The 19420-nt window shown below is 38.2% G+C and overlaps 1 protein-coding gene across 6 annotated transcripts in view; it reads left to right on the top strand.

Annotated features, from left to right (window-relative positions):
• dvl1 (dishevelled segment polarity protein 1) overlaps positions 1–19420 on the top strand; it is a 67068-nt gene that overhangs the window by 13052 nt on the left and 34596 nt on the right. For all 6 annotated transcript variants that reach the window (XM_012966022.2, XM_012966023.2, XM_012966020.3 and 3 more), the window contains 1 exon segment: positions 18670–18739. In XM_012966022.2, coding sequence (XP_012821476.1) covers positions 18670–18739 — 70 coding nt within the window.

The raw sequence follows: 19420 nt of genomic DNA on the forward strand, positions 1-19420 counted from the left end.
TTTGTTTGTCGATCTGAAAAAGTAAAAAGGCCACTTTTAGCATATTCTTTAGGATCACTGCATGATTATGGGTGGCAGACCCCGAAACAGAACCCGCATTAGGACGCTGATGTTTTTCAAGCTAAACTTTAAAAAGTACTGATTTTAGAGTAGGCTTTCCACCTTTTTATAATAACTTTACCTGGATTGGGGGCAGTTACACAAGAGGGAGTGTCATGATGGCAATGGGTGGAGTTATGACGTCACATGGGGCAGAGTCATGACATCTGGATGGCACAGTCCTATCATGATGGATGGATCGTCTGCAGATTTAGTAAGTACAGGAGCTAGAAAGTGGAGAAAGGAGTGAATTAGAGGTGGGCCAGGGGCAGATTGAGTAGTTATTGCAAACCCGGCAGGTATATTGTAATATTGTCCCAGTATTGTACTGGCCAGGTACCAACCCTATTTGAAAGCCTGAGATGCAATCTCTTTCCCAAACTTACCTTTGAACAGTAGGCTGATCTCTGTGATATATTTTCCTAGACTTGGTTGTATTGCAGTTATGATGTCATTCAAGAAGCCTGGGGAACCTACATTTGGACAGATGGGACCCAAGCAAAGTCATTGCTTTACCTACATGCCAAGATTTGTCCAATAATATCTTTTGGAGAGATTTCAAGTGCAATTTCAAGATCAATCCCTTTGTTTTTTTCCTAGGATTCCAGCATCATTGCTGATGTAATTTGGTGATTCTCTACACAATTCAGCTACACCTTCTGCAGTTGTGCTGATTTGCCAGCTGCATATGTGCTTTATAGCAAATCATGCACGGTTGCCCAAATATTCCTAAGTCTGCCTGGTGTAATTCTCTGTGTTTAGCATGCACGTTATGTGTGCACCCTATTCTTTCAGCACTGCTGTGCCTATTGACACAGGGTGCTAAGGAAACCCTGAAGCTGCCGCTTGCTTAGGAGTTTGCAGCAGGGCCAGATTCGGAATGGAAGGTAGGAGTGCAAAGAGCACATTTTGACTCAAGTACCTTTAATGAAAGTAGTTTTAGGTGCATCCTGCAAGCGGCCTACCGCTCTTGCAGACATAAATGAGCCTTGTGTGTCTTTAAAGGATGCCCATAGAAAACAGAGATGGTGGAGCATACCTATAGACTTGTGTGAATCTGTATACGCTTTCTATAAATCAAAGAGATAAAGCAAAGAATGTGTTTGGAACCCTGAAGATACTGCCACCTTAATATCAGGGTTCCCACCGCAGAGTGCCTCAGTAGGCATATATGCAATTGTGTTCATTTTGCTGCATCAGACATCCTGCTGCACTGCATTTATGCATTGTATTATGGGTAAAAATGGCTAATTTGTGCCCAAAATTGCACTTTGGCTACTGCAGTTGTCATAAATGGTCCTTTCTTTCTTATAGCTTTCATTAGAGTGTTTAGTTAGTAACTCTGTCAGATAAATCCATCAGTCAGTCATGTCAATCCCATGGCTACTCAGCTTCCCCTATGGTTACTGTAGTCTTCGCCACCAGTGACCCATCATAGTAGTTACTTTGTCTGAGTTTGTCCTTAAATACCTGAGTTACAAAATTACATCTGATTTCCTCATAAGCTCTCTTAAAATTCCAATGATGCCATTACCAATCGCACAGTTTTTAAAAGGCAAAGTTAAACAATTATTTTTTTTGTTCTGTGCTTGGAGCGTGCTTGAAATCCAACTAACATCAATAAATAATGAAATAGTGGAATAGGCAGTAAGCTTAATGTTAGAATTCTACTTTCCGATGACAGCTATATTTATTGGTATGTAACGTTTTACAATAAAGATGAGTACTTGAATTAATTTTGGGCACATAAATAACATGATATATAGAATGGTCATAAAAGTTAACTCCTTGGAGCCTGGTACACTTTAACATAGGGATGTCTGATTTGTTGAAATTCACATGGCAACGCCCAGAACCAGAATCCTCAGCTTTTTAGGTTTTCTAGAAGTTGCAATTTAATAACATCACACACTGTATTGTTGCACTTAAATAGGCAACACCCAAGCCATTTTGCTTAAAATCTAATAAAATAGGAAGTACCAAAATGGTTGATCTAATTGAGCTGTTATCCAACTGGTAGATTATGAGCTACATTTTGGGCACTCACGGCATTACACTTACCAGTAATGAAATCTTACCACATGTTGCACTGGCTGTTCTTGTTGGATAACAAAATTATACCTCTCTGGGGTGCTAACGTTTTCCAAAAAAAAGGTCAGCAGTGATTTAAAAGGGGTGGGGTAGTGACATAAAATATGGTGAATTGGGTGAATGGTGCAGGGATGAGGCACTATTTGGTTAGTAGGTAGGGATGCCACCTTTTTCAAAAAAGAATTCCGGATGGGGACAAGGAAGTAAAAGGGGCAGGGTAGTAATGTAAAAGGGGTGACTAGGGCAGGTATGGAGCGCATATTTTTTCAGTAGGTTGGGGGATAGAGGGAAAGAGGACAAGCTAGAAGTGAAGATTCAGGCAGGTAGGGGCAGAATAACAGATAAGTACAAATTTACAGGCAACTAAATATCTGGTCAACCTTAGTCTTGATTGGTATTGTATTGTCTAAGTTGGTTAAATCCTGGCCAGGTGGCAGCCCTATCCATGTCCAGTTTCTGACTTGTTCAAAAGTAGCTGTAGTTTGACTACTTTATGAGGCATTATTTGATTGGCTCAATAGAAGATAGCTGTAAGCCATTGACATTAAATTATAGTATATTGTTATACTAAATTTTGCAGTAATCTCTACTAATACATTTTTTTTTACATAATAAGAGTTATTTTGCCCCATTTTTTTCTGTGCTCATAGTTGGTGAAAGTGATGATATATAAGTGATGAAATTACTCTAGGGTTGCCACCTTTTTTTTTGCTATTAATACCAGCCTTTAGGGAGGCTGGGTGGGATAGCCAGGGGAATTGGTGGATGGGCAGGGATAGTGGGAGGGCAGAGGCTGGTATCTATATAAAAGAGTGTGATCTGCTGTGAAAGAGTCAGGGAAGGCAGAGATTATAGGTGGGGTTGCCACCCTTATAAATTTACCTAGAAGATATATTGGTGGTAAATTTGTAATACCGGCAACAGCCCTAGTTGGTGATTTGCCGACTAGACTGGCCAAATACCAACTGGGTGGCAACCTTATATCACTCCTACAGTGGAAGCAAATCTTATGTCATATTAGAAAACTAACTGGGACACTCAATATTTCCTTGCAGGTGCTAAAACTATGTGTATTGATCCCTGGTCCTCTCTATGTTTGTGAGTGGTGAGGAACTGAAAGGTCATTAGGAAGCCAAGTAGATTGTGTAGGTAACTGCAAGTAAACTTTAACATAGAATACACCAATGTAAATGTATAACAATTTAAAGGATTTTTTACAAGAATGTATTCCAGACATCAGATAAAATTAATGTGTTCACTGTGTTACTTGAAAAACCTGTTGCAGTTGTGCTTGCGACATGAGACGGTTGGCAGTGTCACCTCCCTTTTGCTCGCCTGCAGCAATCACCTGTCCTTCTCCTTACTATTTCCTTTCTTTCCCTCCTAAATTTTCAGTATCTTTCATTTCTGTTATCTTTATTTTTTCCAGATCCCCATTTTATAACCACATCATCTCTCTGACTGGGGACACAATTAACTGTATCCTGTTGTGCATCAACAATATGAATATTTCCTGTTCTGAATTTGTCCCTAGTTAAGTAGGGGATCTGTTTTGCTTACCCATTCTGGTAGGCTGTTTTCTTTAAATACTCTGTTCTGTTTTCTTTTTTGTTTTGGTTAACAACCTGTTTATTAGTATTTTCCTTCTATCATCCTTTATAAACTCCCTCTAATGGGTCGGCTCTTTTCTTGCTGTTTTTGTACCCATCACCCTTTCTTGACCTTCCCTATTAGCTCATTTATTAGGCCGCAGCCGTTGCAAAAATTGGTCCTATTCATTAAAGGTGTTTACTTCTAAAGCCAATCTTTGCACTTGCATAATCTGGGGTGAAGCACCAATGCTCATGCCAGTCTGTTCACTTGCAATGCATGTGCTGTAAGCCTCTTGATCCCACAGTTGCCTGCGTCAAAAGACAATGCACGCTTACACATAAGAAGAGGTTGGGCACACTATCTAGTAGGAGTAAATGTAGAGCAACTAGACTTGCTAAGTAATTATTGAAGATGTTTTACTACTCATCCGAGCAGCTTCTTCAGTTGGGCCACACTGGCATAATGGAGTTGTCAATCTCGCTTTTTGTGGCTGAAAGGGTTATTTGTGTATTTGTAATATATATATTTGTAATATTTGTAGTTGTGTTTCCTATCTTTTGTAGGAAGTAAAATAAACTATTGTATGTGTCATTAATAGTTTATCAGGAAAGGACAATGTGCATGGGTTCTGTGTGCCACTGGTTCAATGTTAGGGATGCCCCTGGGATTTGGTAATGTAATTCTATGTTTCCTTAATGGTTTTGTAGAATGGGAGTTTGAAGCATTAAGGTGTGATGCATATGGCTCTCACCCATGAAGCCTTTTCCCCAATGATTTATCTGTGAACTGTAGCAGTTGCCAAATGCTGAGCTCCTATCCATTCTAAGCGAGGCGTGAAAGTAACAGATGGTGATATGGGTGGGACACGTCTGCTGAGCTTCCAAGACCCTTACTTTTTTCCAGTGCATCTGAATAAAAGATTAGAGCATGGACACTTGCGGCAGATTATTGCTAAAGGTAGTGTGCCTAGATCAGAGATGCATAGAGAGTTCACCTCTAAAACAAAGATGTGCAACAAGCTGGATTTTTGTGTTTGTGTGTCACTGGTGAACTTTGCAGGCTTATGAACCTTGGCTATGTTTCCAGGTAGGGTTAGGCCTCAGGAATGCCTGTTTCCTGCAAGTCATGCCACGAGTCCTGCCTACAAGTCCTTTGCCCTATTTATGACTTTCCCTTATGCCAGAGATATTCACTTTCCTTAAATTTACCGCTTACATTTAATCTTTTTATTTACAACACAAGCATTTTGCCAGAGTGATTATCACTGACACTCCTTACGCTTATTCTTCTGAGCCTCTAAATATAATCTTTCTCTCACAAAGATGTCTTTCTCTGTTACCAGGGTTATTGTGGATATAAATCTTTGTCCATATACTTTAAATGGCATTGGTGTGCTTAACTGACTAATTAAGAAAAATATATTTGAAACTAATTGAAGCAACTAGAACAAACTTCCAGTATACATTAATACGCAAATATCAGTTATATCAAATATATTTTAATTTCAAAGTTACTTAGGATTATTTCTAATTCCATTATTCATATTTAGTTTTATTTGGGTTGGAGACCCCTTTAAAATACATCAAGCCAACCCAAAATATATGGAAAAATTGATTGCACAAAAAAAAAATTCTTATTTTTTTTGCCTTACAATTGAGATCTCTTATTCAGAAACCCGGTATACAGGTATGGGATCAATTATGCAGAAACCCAATATCCAGAAGCTTAGAATTACGGAAAGCCTGTTTCCCATAGACTCCATTTTAATCAAATAATTCAGATTTTTTTAAATTGATTTCCTTTTTCTCTGTAAAAATGAAACAGTGCTTGGGTTTTGAATAATGTTTTATTGATTTTTTTAGTAGACTTAAGGTATGAAGTACCAAATTTCAGAAAGACCCCTTATCTGAAATATCCTTGGTCCCGAGCATTTTGGATAACTGGTCCTATACCTGTACTGAATTGCAAGAAGATAAAAAAAGACAGTATTTGATCCTAACTAAGCTGCATGAATCCATATTGGTGGCAAACAATAACATTGCGTTTATTTAATGTTTTCAAGTATACAAAATGTATGGTGATCCAAATTATGGTAAAAATTCAACATTTATATGGGTGCCTTGGTTGCTTTATATCTACAATATCCATGTTATGTAGACAAACTGCAGATCCCAGCATGATGTCTAATTATAAATCCTTATCTACTCAACCCTGCCTGTGTGGTGGAGAGTCCAAAAGAAGTCCCAGCGTGCATGGCACATAATTTACTAATTAGGAACAAAATGTTGTAGTGGAAGCAAGCATCATTTTATTGACTCATAGATACAAAAACAGACACCTATCTGTGTTCTGTGTGAAGACAAATGTAACACATTGCTGTACCCCAGTCACTGCACAACCATATGAAAAGGGGGCTAAGGTCTGAAAACTTCTAATACAATAGCAAAAATTGTGCGTAGAGATGTGTTTGTATCTCCTTAAACTTATACACACAACAATTTATAGATCTGCTCTTGTTTTTTCCCTTGTTGCTTGTAGAATTTTAGCGAAGTTAGACTATGAAGAGCTGCCATTAATTTCCGTGACAAATCCTTCATACTGTAAGAGCTTTGAAACAAGATTAAAAAAATATCTCTGCAGCTCCTGTTATGAAATGTATTTCCCGGGAGCCTGGTGCTCCTTGGTGTAAGCTAGTCAGCTTACAAATCCCTCCACTGTGAGGAAAATGTTAATTTATGATATTTACATAATGCAGCCAAACCATGCAGAATGACAGCACATGCACAATTAATTCCTTACATGAACAGTTGGCAGTTTGTGCCCTCTAGAGAATAACATTTTTACAGTGTGACTTTGTATTTCTCATTGCCTTTGTCTTCGTTATAAGCACCGGTTTGTATTGTATACTATATTTATTTATATGTTGTATGTGTTATATGTGCTATGTGAAATACCTGGTGGTGGATAGTATATGTTACAACCTAACCCTGTTGTTGAACTCCCAATACTGACAAGCTACCAAGGCTGTTTTTAGAAAATAGAGTTTGTGGGGCCCCATTTTTTTTATCATCTATTGTCAGGGTATACAGCTGTTATTGCACTACAACATCCATCAGTTGTATGAAGGAAGTTGTAATATAACAACAGCAGGAGGCTGCAGGTTATGCAGGCCTGATAAAGAGTATTACTGACACAATCTTACCTTAGTATACACACTCACAACTGCAAGGCCTTCCCAAAAAGGAGATAAATCTGCAGGGATCCAGGATTTCTTTATTGTCCCTCTGTTTACTTTTACATTAACTGTTAGTATGATGTAGAGAGTGATTTTTGGAGACAATATACAATTGGTCCTTATTTTTTTATTTGCAATTTTTAAATTATTTAGCTTTTTGTTCAGCAGTTCAACAGTTTAGAATTTCAGGAACAACCAGGCATTGGTTTGAAGGAGAGACAGGAATATAAATGGAGGAGGGCCTAAATAGAATGATAAGTAATAAAAAATAACAATAACAATTGTTATTGTTAATAACAACATTGTAGCGTTGCAGAACAGTAGTTTTTTTTCTTTACTGCTGGGGTCAGTGACCTAAGAATAGGCCATTCTGAAATAGATAAAAGTTAACCTGAAGGTGAACCACCCCTTTAAAGCTACAGCTATGCCCAATGAAGCACCTCGGAAGGTTGCTCCTACACGCACCTCTCTGCCAGCTGCCCTCCTGTTCATCAGTGTTGTGATTAAGTAAGAGATTTTCTTATTTAAGAAAGTGCAATGAAATCATAAAGATATGCTCTTCTTTGCTGATAAATAAATGTACTTTATCCAAATGCATATGTTGGCTTCTGTGCTGTTGGAGTGGAGGGGGTCGCTGACCCCTGACTCCCTACTTCCTTGCAAAGATCAGCAGCGGGTAGTAGGAAGACACCAGAGAAGCGCCAGTACTGCTTATGCTACAGTCCCTTCCTTCCTAATTTGCATCACATGAATCATATTGTCAGCCAATAAGTTTCATGCTATACAAATGAGCCAGGAGGAGGTACTGCTTGCTCTGTTCGACTTTGTGCAAATGGAGAGCGCAAGGAACAGCGCTGAACCCTCAGGTGAGCACCAATTCATAAATGGCAAGATTTTACTGGCATTTAATATTGCTAGCTGATGCAGGATTGTGTTGTTTAGTCAACTGTACAGTAATAATCCTTAGTCCTCATCCATGGCAGATTCTGCTAAGCATTTATTTTGAAATATTTCTTATCCTTATCCTAAAATGTACACTCATATTTATCTATGCTGAAAGTCATCTGCCATTTACTTGCCAATTCTTCCAGCTCATCCAAATTCCTCACAAGAGCTTTAGCAGAGACTATAAATAAACTGTGACGCTTACTCAAAAGCACAGGGGAAACTGCACTTCCCTTTTAAGCCATCCTTTCATAATCCCATATTCAGGCTCCCTTGATGTTTTCCTGCTGTTTTTAAACATCTATTGCAGAGGTTCTTTTGTGTTACACAAATGCATTCACATACGTATAGACACTGCTTATATATTAATAGTTTGGTTATCTTCAAAAATTCGAAATATCTTCCGCTTCAATCTGTTCATCACTTTAAGGCAGTTGCCACATGGGGCAGATCCTCAGCCTGTGGATAATCGCAGGCCCAAAATCTGCCCCTACGCTTAAAAAAATTGATAGTTGTGACTGCACAACTGCCTGGAGCCATTGCGTTGGCATGTGTAGGGCCGGATTCTCTGTCTTTGGTTATCCACTGGCCAAGAATCTGCCCCGTGTGGCACTAGCCTTAAAGGATTGGTAAAAATAATTATTGCTTACTTGAGTAGACCAACTATTTCTTCCTATCCTGAAGCTTTTTTATTGCAATAACCATTTTATGTCTTGAATCTGTTGTTTACCCGTTGTCCAAACAAGCCTGTTGTGTTCATTTGAATACATGGATAAAATATTTTCATAACCGTGCCACAAAAGCCCACCTAGACAAACACAGAAAATAATTTATGGACCATTTATTACATGCAGTGTAGAGAACAAAATGCAAAACGTTGGCCCAATTTGCCCTGCTTTTTGCACTTGTTACATGTCTCTACATGTAGCTGTCTCTCCTCTGTTCCCTATCTGTCCTCTAACCTGCATTCTGCAATTCATGAATAAAATAGAGCCTTAATGAAAGTGTTTTCGAGTGCACTTTCATTTGGGGTCTAATGATCCTTTATCTTTTTTTTAGGAATGAAACAGAAATAGTAAAAGTGCAGACTAAGCATAATATTTATAAACTTGTAAAAAGTTCTGCACAATTGTGATGCATAGGTTGAAGAAGGGCCCACGATGGCCAAAACATATTGTGTGGAATCACAATAAAGCAAAAACAAGCAGTTTTAGCCCTTTTTTCTGTCTTCTGTGATGTCAGTAACCCGTCATGCTATCATAACCTGCACTTTGTGGGAGGGTAGATGGGCAGGGTAAGACACGCTACCTGCCCCTAAAACCCAAACCTGTGAGTTTTGGGTTGGCCATTCAACACTAGAGCACAAATATACTTTTATGCACTATTTTTTTTTCCACACCTCATTGCCATGCAAAAGCTGACTGGGTGGAAAGCCGTGAATAAAAACTTGGGTAGGAACCGGAAAAAGTCTATTAAAGTTGCATAGAAACCACTATAGCTAGTAAAACTGAGTCAAGGTACAATACGTTCTGTGGAAGTTTAAAAGATTTGTGCTGGTGTGTCAGATCCATAGATGTGTGTAATTTTGGCATAAATTCCAGTTTTGAAGTGTTCTCCATCCAAAAACTTTTTTTTGCATCATGAAAGAAAATGTAGTTCTAAGCAATTAAAATACATGAAGGGTACATATACTAACCTTTGATTTTTTTATGACTTGGTCCCACTTGTGATTTCTTTTCTTGGATTTTTTGATAAATGACTTTCGTGGCAGTGAATTTAGTCATAACTTTGAAAAAATTGAGAAATTAGAAAAATTGGAGTTTTGCTAAATCTGCCCCTAATTGTGAACAAAACCCTCCACCCCTCCCTATATATGGTACATTCCTACCATGTATATAAGTTGGGCACATCTCCCCCACCCAAACCACACCATTTTGCACTGCATATATCCCCTCCATTATCTAGCACATCACATATTTCTGTTTGTCCTTAGACAAAAAGCATGTGGGTTTTGAAATGTCAGACACAGGATTATGGAAAAACGATGGTAAAAAACATGGCACTTTGCACACTGCATTTGCGGTCATAATGACCCTTATGATGTTCAGAGCAACTGGTATATGTAGTTATGAAGTTTAGTTACATTAAATGATCACCTAAGGTTCCCTTGAGAATTTGTATGAAAATAATCAACTAGATTGCTTGCATCTTGCTCTGTCTGGGAACAGTTTAAAACAGGTAGAATTGAAAGCATTAGGACCTGAGGCAGAAAGTGCAAAAGAGGAAATGATGGCAGCTGATTCTAGAGCCAGTCAAATGGAAGTAACATTCAGGCTTCATATAAGTCACTTGAGTGATCTAAAAAATGCTGTGGGTTTCGATTATTTATCAGAAGGGGCAAATAAAGCTTTTTTTCCCTAGGGTGATTGCATAAGGAGTGAGTATAAAGAGGAAGGTACCCTCCTGCCGAAAAAGGCAGAATCTTGACCAAATCTTGGATTCGGTGCATCCCTAATTTCCAGTTAGATCATACAGACATCTAAACAAAAAGTGAACATTTCAGGAGTAACTATGTTTTAAAAAAAACATGGATATGTACTAACATTACATAACCTTAATAATTGATAAAGGGGTTAATAAAAGGAACCTATCGCCTAAAAACTGTTTCCCCTATTAAAAGACCACAATACTTTCTATTTTATTTTCCTTTTGTATTGCCTCATGGGAATATTAAAAACTGAAATGTCTAGATTTCTGATTTTAGATTATTGAGTTTAGGATTATCAGATCACTTGAAAAGGTAGGGACGTGTTTATCTAAAAGTGGATTGTTTAAATGTGTCCCTGAATTTTCAAGTGATCTGGTAACTTTATTAAGTTACTAAGTTACTATTAAACTGTTTAAGCTTTCACTCAGAAGAGAGGCTCCAAGCTCCTTATTACCTTGAACAGGGTACATAAATAATGAATGATGTATGCCCAGTTGTAAAAAATATGCATATAGTACCTCCAATTGTAAAATATAAGGATATAGTCACTGAGGAGTTCCTTAAAGGGTCATAAAGGACTTCTGTATAGGTCATGGAACTACAAGGTGACTTGTAATATTCTGATAATTTACAACAGGGAATACATAGTTCATTTTTTGGAGTGATGTATATCACAAAGCACTGATTATATATGATGACATCACAACCCCCTGTTTATAAGGATATTATTTGCAGAATGTTCATGGCCTTTGTGCATTATTGTGTTATAATGCACAAGAGCCATGAGAACCCTTAAATTATATGTGTTTGTGGGCCATGGGAGGTCCTGGACCAGTTTGAAAAATTCCATTGGGTGAGTTCCATATCAGCAAAGTACTTTCTTGGCATCTCCCTAGGCCCCAATCATGATCCAGTAGTTGGCCTAGGGACCAAACTACTGGATCATCTTGGTTTACCCCTCTGTGTTGGTAAAGATTTGCTCATTTGGGAGATCATATATGACCAGCTTAAGAGTTAGACACTTTGCTAGAATGCTGGGAGAAATACCTGGGATTTCTTTAAACTGTAGTAAATGAAAATCACTGCAAGCCTTTTACAGGGTGTGATTATAACCCTAAAATACACAAGTACTTCTGAGTTTTAATCAAACCATTCTCACAACGATTACTAATGGTATTATAATAATAATAATGGTAATTTCTTTCTGGTCACAATAGTAAAGTGAGTTCTGTGCCAATAGCATTAAAGTTCCACAGAACAGCTATTAATGTATCATAGCACATGGCTGATGCAGCTCATATGGTGCCCTAGTAGAGTGGCCTTTTTTTACAATGAGTTGCCTTTATAACTGCTGAAATTTAGGAATGTGTGGCAATAAAAGCTTGTGGTTTGATAACTCAAACCTCAGTTTTTTTCTACATCCTCCTAGCTAAAGAAAATATAAATATACCCATTCTGTAGACAAGCAAGGGCAAAGTTGTACAGAATATTAATATGAAACCAATCCCTGAATAAATTGGCAGCAAAGCTGTATTTCTGTGACATTTATTGGCGTGTCTCTGTGCCAGCATACTACTCATTTATGCCACAGGAATGTACAGATAAGACTTATAAAAAAGATTCCTGTTAGGGTGCAGTTTCTCAAGAAACTGGTTGCTTTTGGCTGATAACTTACATGTACCATGGATGTTTCATGTATTATCCAGATTAGTACAATTGCAGAAAACTTCACTACAGATAAGAGATTACTTGGGGTTTTATCAGTGGTTCCTGTTCCATATGGTAAAAGTTTTGTCTTTTCTTACACTTTCACCAACTGAAAGCTAATGGCAGAGCGTGCCCATGTGACAGTAACCTTAAAGGAGAAGGAAAGGTAAAAACTCAGTAAGCACTCAAACACTGCACTGAGTTCTCTATCAAAAGAAACACAGGATTTCTTGTTTTTTGGTAACATGTTCTTCAGTATCAGACTTCCTCTCTTTTAGGGCTCTTTCAGATTTGGGGCTTGAGTCTGCTCAATTCTCTCCTCTCTCCCTCTCCCACTCCCTTCTCCTGCTCCCCCCTCCCATAAGAATGCATAAAAACTCACCCCCCCCCCCCCCACCCATAGGAATGTGGGATCTGAGCTTCCAATGGCTATAACTGCAGCAGGAAGCTACCAAGACCAAGCTAAAATGCAGCTGCTATCAGAGGGAGATACTAGGGCTCTTTACTCAGGTATAGTAAAGCTTTCTGCTAAATAAATATAGCATTCTAGGTGGCACTAATGTGGCCAATCTATTGGCAGTAAAATGCCAAAACGACTTTCCTTCCCTGTTAAAAGGGTGGTTCACCTTTACATTAAATGCTATAAAATGTCCTATTTCCAGCAAGTTTGCAACTGGTCTTATTTATTTTTTTTACAGTTTTTCGATTTTCAAAAATGCTCTGTGAGGTTAAAATTGTATTATTCTCCATCTATTATGTTTATGAAATCCTTTAAATGTCCCCCTTGTTTGATGGAATTCAATGAAATTAGTTATTACTAATTACTTATAATTATTATAAAGTATAATGATGTAAAAGATGATGTACATATTAGTTAAGTTACCAAGAAGCAGATAAGTCCTATAATTTGCGTTTGATTCTTACCCACAGCAAGGTAAAGCACAAAACTAATGTGACTGGTTGTGCGTATGGGAGTGATAACCTATTGGCACGGTGAGCGGTGCAGCAGGGTTCAGCTATGCGGTTACTCAGTGTTTGGAGGAGAAATGACTCATCTTGGAAAGAGATGGAAGGATTTATTCCATGTTTGCCTTCTGACAAGTAGGTTAGGAAAGACAATGGCTGCTTAATAATTAGGGGATTTCTTCCATCAAAAATATTTCATTTGGAGAGGCTAAGACATCATACATTTTTTTATGGGAAAGATTCGCTCCTCCCTACTTAGCACACTCAGGGGGTTATGTAATAAAAGGCACTAAGTTTGTCCAGATACAGTAATCCATTGCAGCCAATCAGCAGGTAGAATTTAGTGGTTACCTGTTTAAGAGCGAACAGTCGTATTGGTTGCTAGGGGTTACTGCTTCTGGGCACACTTAGTGCCTTTTATAAGATATATGGGTTATACTTTTTTTCAGACACTGTTAGTGTGTCCCACAGAGCCGGATGTACAATTTTGGGGAGGTGTCTTTACAGCCTGCAGTTGGAAGGGGGGCAGTGATAAGAACTCCTGGTTAAACTTTGCCTTTCATTCTCATTTGAGTGTATTAAGGTTGTTTAGCTGGTCATAGGACTACCCACTGCAGGCTGAATGTGTATTCCTTATTGTATGCATACACAGAGAGACTCAGACATAACACCTTGCAATTCTCATAGTATTGGCCACTAGGGTTGCCACCTGGCCAGTATTTTACTGGGCTGCCATTAAAATTGATGCCTGATGTCAATGTTATTAATAGGGAAGAAACATAAAACTATAGGAAGGCAGACAGTGGCATAACTACAGAAGAAGCAGACTCAGCGGTTGCGTGTGGGTCTGCTTGCTCTGTAAGGGGGCCCATGATTTTGTGTGCCCACTGTAGCAGGTGGGTGCCGGGCCCCTAGCATGCCAGGTATAAAGATCTATGAGGAGCAGATTTCCTTACGCCTCAAATGCTAAATATCTTTGTCCAGTAAAAATATATTTAACTGCATTCAGGTTAGCACAAAACAAAGGAAAAATCCTGTGCCCCGACTGAATATTGTTTGTCAACGTCAGTATTTCATAAGGGTATAACATAGTTACATAAATACAAGTAAAGAGTGCAATTGGGGTCAAGGCAGTTCTGTAAATGATTTACATGGGCTTCATGTCAAGTAAAAATGACTTTACCTGCAGGTGAAGAAAATGTAATGTGCCACATTTTTTTATTATCTTAAGAGAAGCAAACATAAAGCAGTGCCATGGTCCTTTAACCATTTAAGTGCCACAGAACAGAATGTCCTTTGGTTTAAAAATGTGCAATGAGCAGCAGCAATGTGTATAAATTAATTCAGTTAATAATTAATTGGGAAAAGATAACTTTACAAAAGCAGCTATAAATTTTCAGTGTGTTTGGCAAAAAATTACTAATATTGTTAAAGGAAATATAAATATTTAAAACAAATGAACGTAAAATTTCTCAAGGCTCTCCTAAGCACTTTGGCAATTTACATAGGCTTAAAGTGAGAATTTCCTTAATCGCCAATGGTTATGACGTAGCTTAGCTGCAACATTGTAACAATTATAATTACAGGAGGGGGCCTGGCCCTTCTAAATTACTCCACTGACCAATAGCCTCCATGTCATCCCACACAGACTTTCTATGGGTTTTTAATCCTACTACAGAAGATAACAAGACCGAGCATTCAAGGGGCACTGTATGACAATTATGGGAGTTTACCAGAAACTTTTGAGATTTTTTTTTTAGATTCTCAATGAAGTTAATGCAGTAGTAAACAAAAAATAAAAATTCATTTATTAGGACATAAGGATGGCTTAAAACCAAAACCTATAACTTAGTTATAGGTTTTGAGTATGTGCCCCATTAGGCATTAAACACATTAGTTCATAGTTTTTGTTAAAGGGGATGTCAAAAACCACAATCTTCACTTAGCTGCAGATACTGAGGAATACAGAGCTCCAGTTAGCTGTGTTTTAACCCTTTTTTAACTACTTTGCCATCTGATTTTTCAGAACAACATCTGTTATTGTGCTTTCCTGGCTTAGGGCTATATATAAACAGTTAGTTAAGATTTTGACTTTACATCGCATCTCCTTTAACTGTTGCATTAATCTCACATCAAAAGCTTCTGGTGACTTTCTATAATACATCCACAGACTGGGGTGAGCTGTAAAATACTATTTCCATATTGAGCCCTTTGAGCTGTTTTACAGTTTAATAATCAAGCTAGGTGCAACTATACTTGTTTGTCTTAGGGCAAACATTTATTCATTTTGTTCCTGATCTATGGGAGTTTACCCAAAAAGCATGGCAAGAATAACTTTGTAGGTTTTCTTAAAGACAATGTAATACTATGCTGGTATGCCTAGTCAGCCTAGTGAGCATTGGGAAACCATAGTTTACAGTATAGTGGTTAGTGGCCCTGTAGGTGTTTTTTTTTCGTTTGTCAAAGCACAGTAACAAATCCATATCACAGATAAGTCCCTCCGTGGTGCTGTAAAGCTTAGAAACCCACAAGCCTAATAGAAAAAAGTGAAATATACAATTCATTTTTCATCTTAAAATCCTTGTTTCCCTGGTCCACAGCAAATCTTATTAATTGGGGATGATTTGAGAAAATAGATAAAAACAGGTAAACATTTTGAGCAGGTCCCTGCATCATTTATTTAGAGGCATTTTATTAAAGATGTGTACAGACACATTTCTGCACATTTCTCTACAGAAAGCACATTTCTTTGTAGACAGAAGAATGTTCTCTCCGCTCAGTCACTCCAGGCTCATGAACTACTGGCAAGAGAGTTACCCAGCATTGTTATTGTTTGCACTTAGTTATGATTTATAGCACTGCTTTTTCTTTTATCCTCACCACCATGACCAGGTTTTCTTTTCAATGTTCCATTCCAAAACAGGTAATAAGATCTCTTGTCACAATATTGCTGTCACAGTTAATTACACACACACACACAAAAACTGTGCACGGTATAGCAAACATGCTGCAATAAGGATACAAGAAACTGCTTACGATTTGGAGAACGGATTTTCAGAAATAGGTGCAGAAATACTTTGCCAGTTTGTAGGTTTTTATGCACTGTGCCATGACTGTGTGTGCAATCATGCAGATGCCAAATATAACACATATTTTTGGCATAACTCACTTGTTTAGAGGTGGATTTAGAAGTTATATGGGGATACTCAATCCCCACAGTAAAAATGTTTGCTGCAACTACCAGTTTGAGAACACAGTAAGGTGCACAGTTGGATGCATCTGACCCAGTGTAGTGGGCACGACTCCTCATGCGACCAGTTATGTTGGAATTCTAAAAAAAACACTACATGGTGATTTGCACACAAAAACTGTAATTTACACAGTGCACTACATTTGTGTCCACAAATAAAAAAAAACAAACCTTTTTTTAGAGTAATAGAATATGAATTTCTAGCACCATTTCTGTCATGAGGCAAAGTAAGAGCCGTGCTTCAGGTGGCAGTTTGCAAGGGGAATAAATGCAGAAATGCAGCTGTGAGTGTTTCAACACTAGTGATACCTCCCCCCAGTGGTGTAAGTAGCAGTGTGCAGACTAGGGTGCTGCACAGGTCTAATTTTTTGAACCTGGACCAGACTTGGACCTGCAACCCCACAATTTTTAGTTACTTGGACTCACTACCCACTGACCACCATTAAATGTTGTTGCTGCAAATCGGAAGCGACATCATCAGAATTGGGCAGAGGAAAAAAATAGGGGAAAAAGAGTGAAAGTTGCTATATAAAAGTTCTGTGACCAACTGTTGACCCGCACTCACAAGTCCTGCTCTCAGTCCACAGACGCACTGCAGGACTCTATAGCAGACAAGCATAGGGGCATGCAAAGAGAGGGACCAGTAAAGGCCTGTGCTTAGTCCTGGCATTTCAAGTACACTGAGCCTCAAACAGCTTCCCAAGCACTCAATAAATAGTGACTGCCTGTGGCATCTAACAGCTGCCCCTTTGAAATTTGCCAGAATACACAGATTGCCAGTCCAGGCCAGACCTGGCTATGCTTCCCACCCCTTGCCAGTTCCCAAGCCAGAGGGACCTGAGGGCCCCTAGTTACTACCAACTCTGCACTTCCCCAGAGAAGACTCCTGATTTCATAAAAGATTCTAGAGCTCTAATTTCCATTAATCCTGTGGGCTAATTGCATATGTTATCTGTTTATATTATATTATACATACATACATACATATATTGATAATTTTACGGCAGATTAGTGAAAAAGGAAACCATGTGAAATATGCCTAATGTAGGGCTGCATATAGTTCAATCCTGAACAGTGCAGTCTTCACAAGAGGGAAAAGGTTTATTTTGTTTTCTCCACTGACTGTATTTTGTTCATGTGTAACTGGTACTTGAGTATTTCTCTATATGCTTCGGTAGTAAAGCATATCACAGGAGAGTATTTCTTTTACTTGACATTGCTCCTGCACTGCAACGTTAATGCCCCTTTTGTTCATTTAATCCTCTGTCAAATCGTTCTATAGAGTGGATTTGTGCTATTGATTTTGAAAGAGTCGTCAATGACAACAGACAACAGAAATAGCATCAAATATATTTTCAAAAAGCACAATAGGAACTCTGCTCTTTAAATGGAGATTATATTGAAACACTATGGGGCTGATTTACTAACCCACGAATCCGACCCGAATTGGAAAAGTTCCGACTTGAAAACGAACATTTTGCGACTTTTTCGTATGTTTTGCGATTTTTTCGGATTCTTTACGAATTTTTCGTTACCAATACGATTTTTGCGTAAAAACGCGAGTTTTTCGTATCCATTACGAAAGTTGCGTAAAAAGTTGCGCATTTTTCGTAGCGTTAAAACTTACGCGAAAAATGCGCAACTTTTCGCGTAAGTTTTAACGCTACGAAAAATGCGCAACTTTTCGCGTAAGTTTTAACGCTACGAAAAATGCGCAACTTTTTACGCAACTTTCGTAATGGATACGAAAACTCGCGTTTTTACGCAAAAATCGTATTGGTAACGAAAAATTCGTAAAGAATCCGAAAAAATCGCAAAACATACGAAAAAATCGCAAAATACCGATCATTACGAAAAAAACGCAATCGGACTCCATTCGACCCGTTCGTGGGTAAGTAAATCAGCCCCCATATGTACTACATCTTTTGCATGCTTTTTCTACCACATTTAAATAAAGGTACCTATATAGATCTTTGTTACAAAGCTATTGCTTGGTAAAACCAAGATACAATAGATGTTCCCATCATATCACAGTTTGGTCACTGGAGGGCACAACTACATTTCTGTTTTTTAAAGACGTTTTTAGGCAACATGGCTACTCCTTTCAATAAACAGATCAGTAAGGTTTCCTATGCATGTTTACCTATCCCAGTGTCCCAGATATAATAATCTTGTATTGCGAGAAAATTTATATAGATACATAAATAAACAACGTTGTATAGGAATGTGACACATAAGTACATTATATGACAACTGAGCAGATAAAATTTAACAGTTTATTACCTTATCTTCCAGGGTGGTTAAAGAGGAAATCTCGGATGACAATGCAAAGCTCCCCTGTTTTAATGGCAGAGTGGTATCTTGGGTAAGTGTTCTCATTTGGCTCTAATATTGTAAGGTACTGTAGTAGGTGGTATAAGATAGCGCATGGCTCAGCATATTGAACATTATAGAATAGATTGCAAGCTTGATGCAGAATTTTATATGCCTGAAACAAAGATTTTTTTGCAGGATTGTGTTAATATAGGAACTAAAACGTTTTCTGGGTACTAAAATGTATAATGTTTATAATAATGGTTTTCTTCAAAGTAGACCAGCAAATGTTATAATAATTCTAACAGTCTATTTATGTTAAATATACTAGGGTTACCACCCATCCAGTATTTGACCAGGCCAGCCGGTAAATCACCAGATAGGGTAGGGGCCGGAATTACAAATTTACCAGCAATTTAATTGTCAGTAAATTTGTAATACCCTACAAATCCAGGATATAAATCCATCCCTTCCCTGACCCTCTCCACTAAAGGACTAAAGTACAGATCCACCTATACCCCGCCCACTCCACCCATTTCCCCACCTTGTGACATCATTGCCTCTCCCCATGTTACGCCCCCACTTACTCCCTCAACCCAAAGGCCACTATTAAAAGCAAAAAAGGGGGCAACCCTATATGTGACTATTGCAATATTGTTGAAACCAAGACACATTCAAATGGCTTCTAGAAACCCTCCACCAGGGTTTCTAGCAGGAAAGGAAAAGTAATTTG

The sequence above is a fragment of the Xenopus tropicalis genome, chromosome 7 (assembly GCF_000004195.4).
Source record: "Xenopus tropicalis strain Nigerian chromosome 7, UCB_Xtro_10.0, whole genome shotgun sequence".
Lineage (NCBI taxonomy): Eukaryota > Metazoa > Chordata > Amphibia > Anura > Pipidae > Xenopus > Xenopus tropicalis.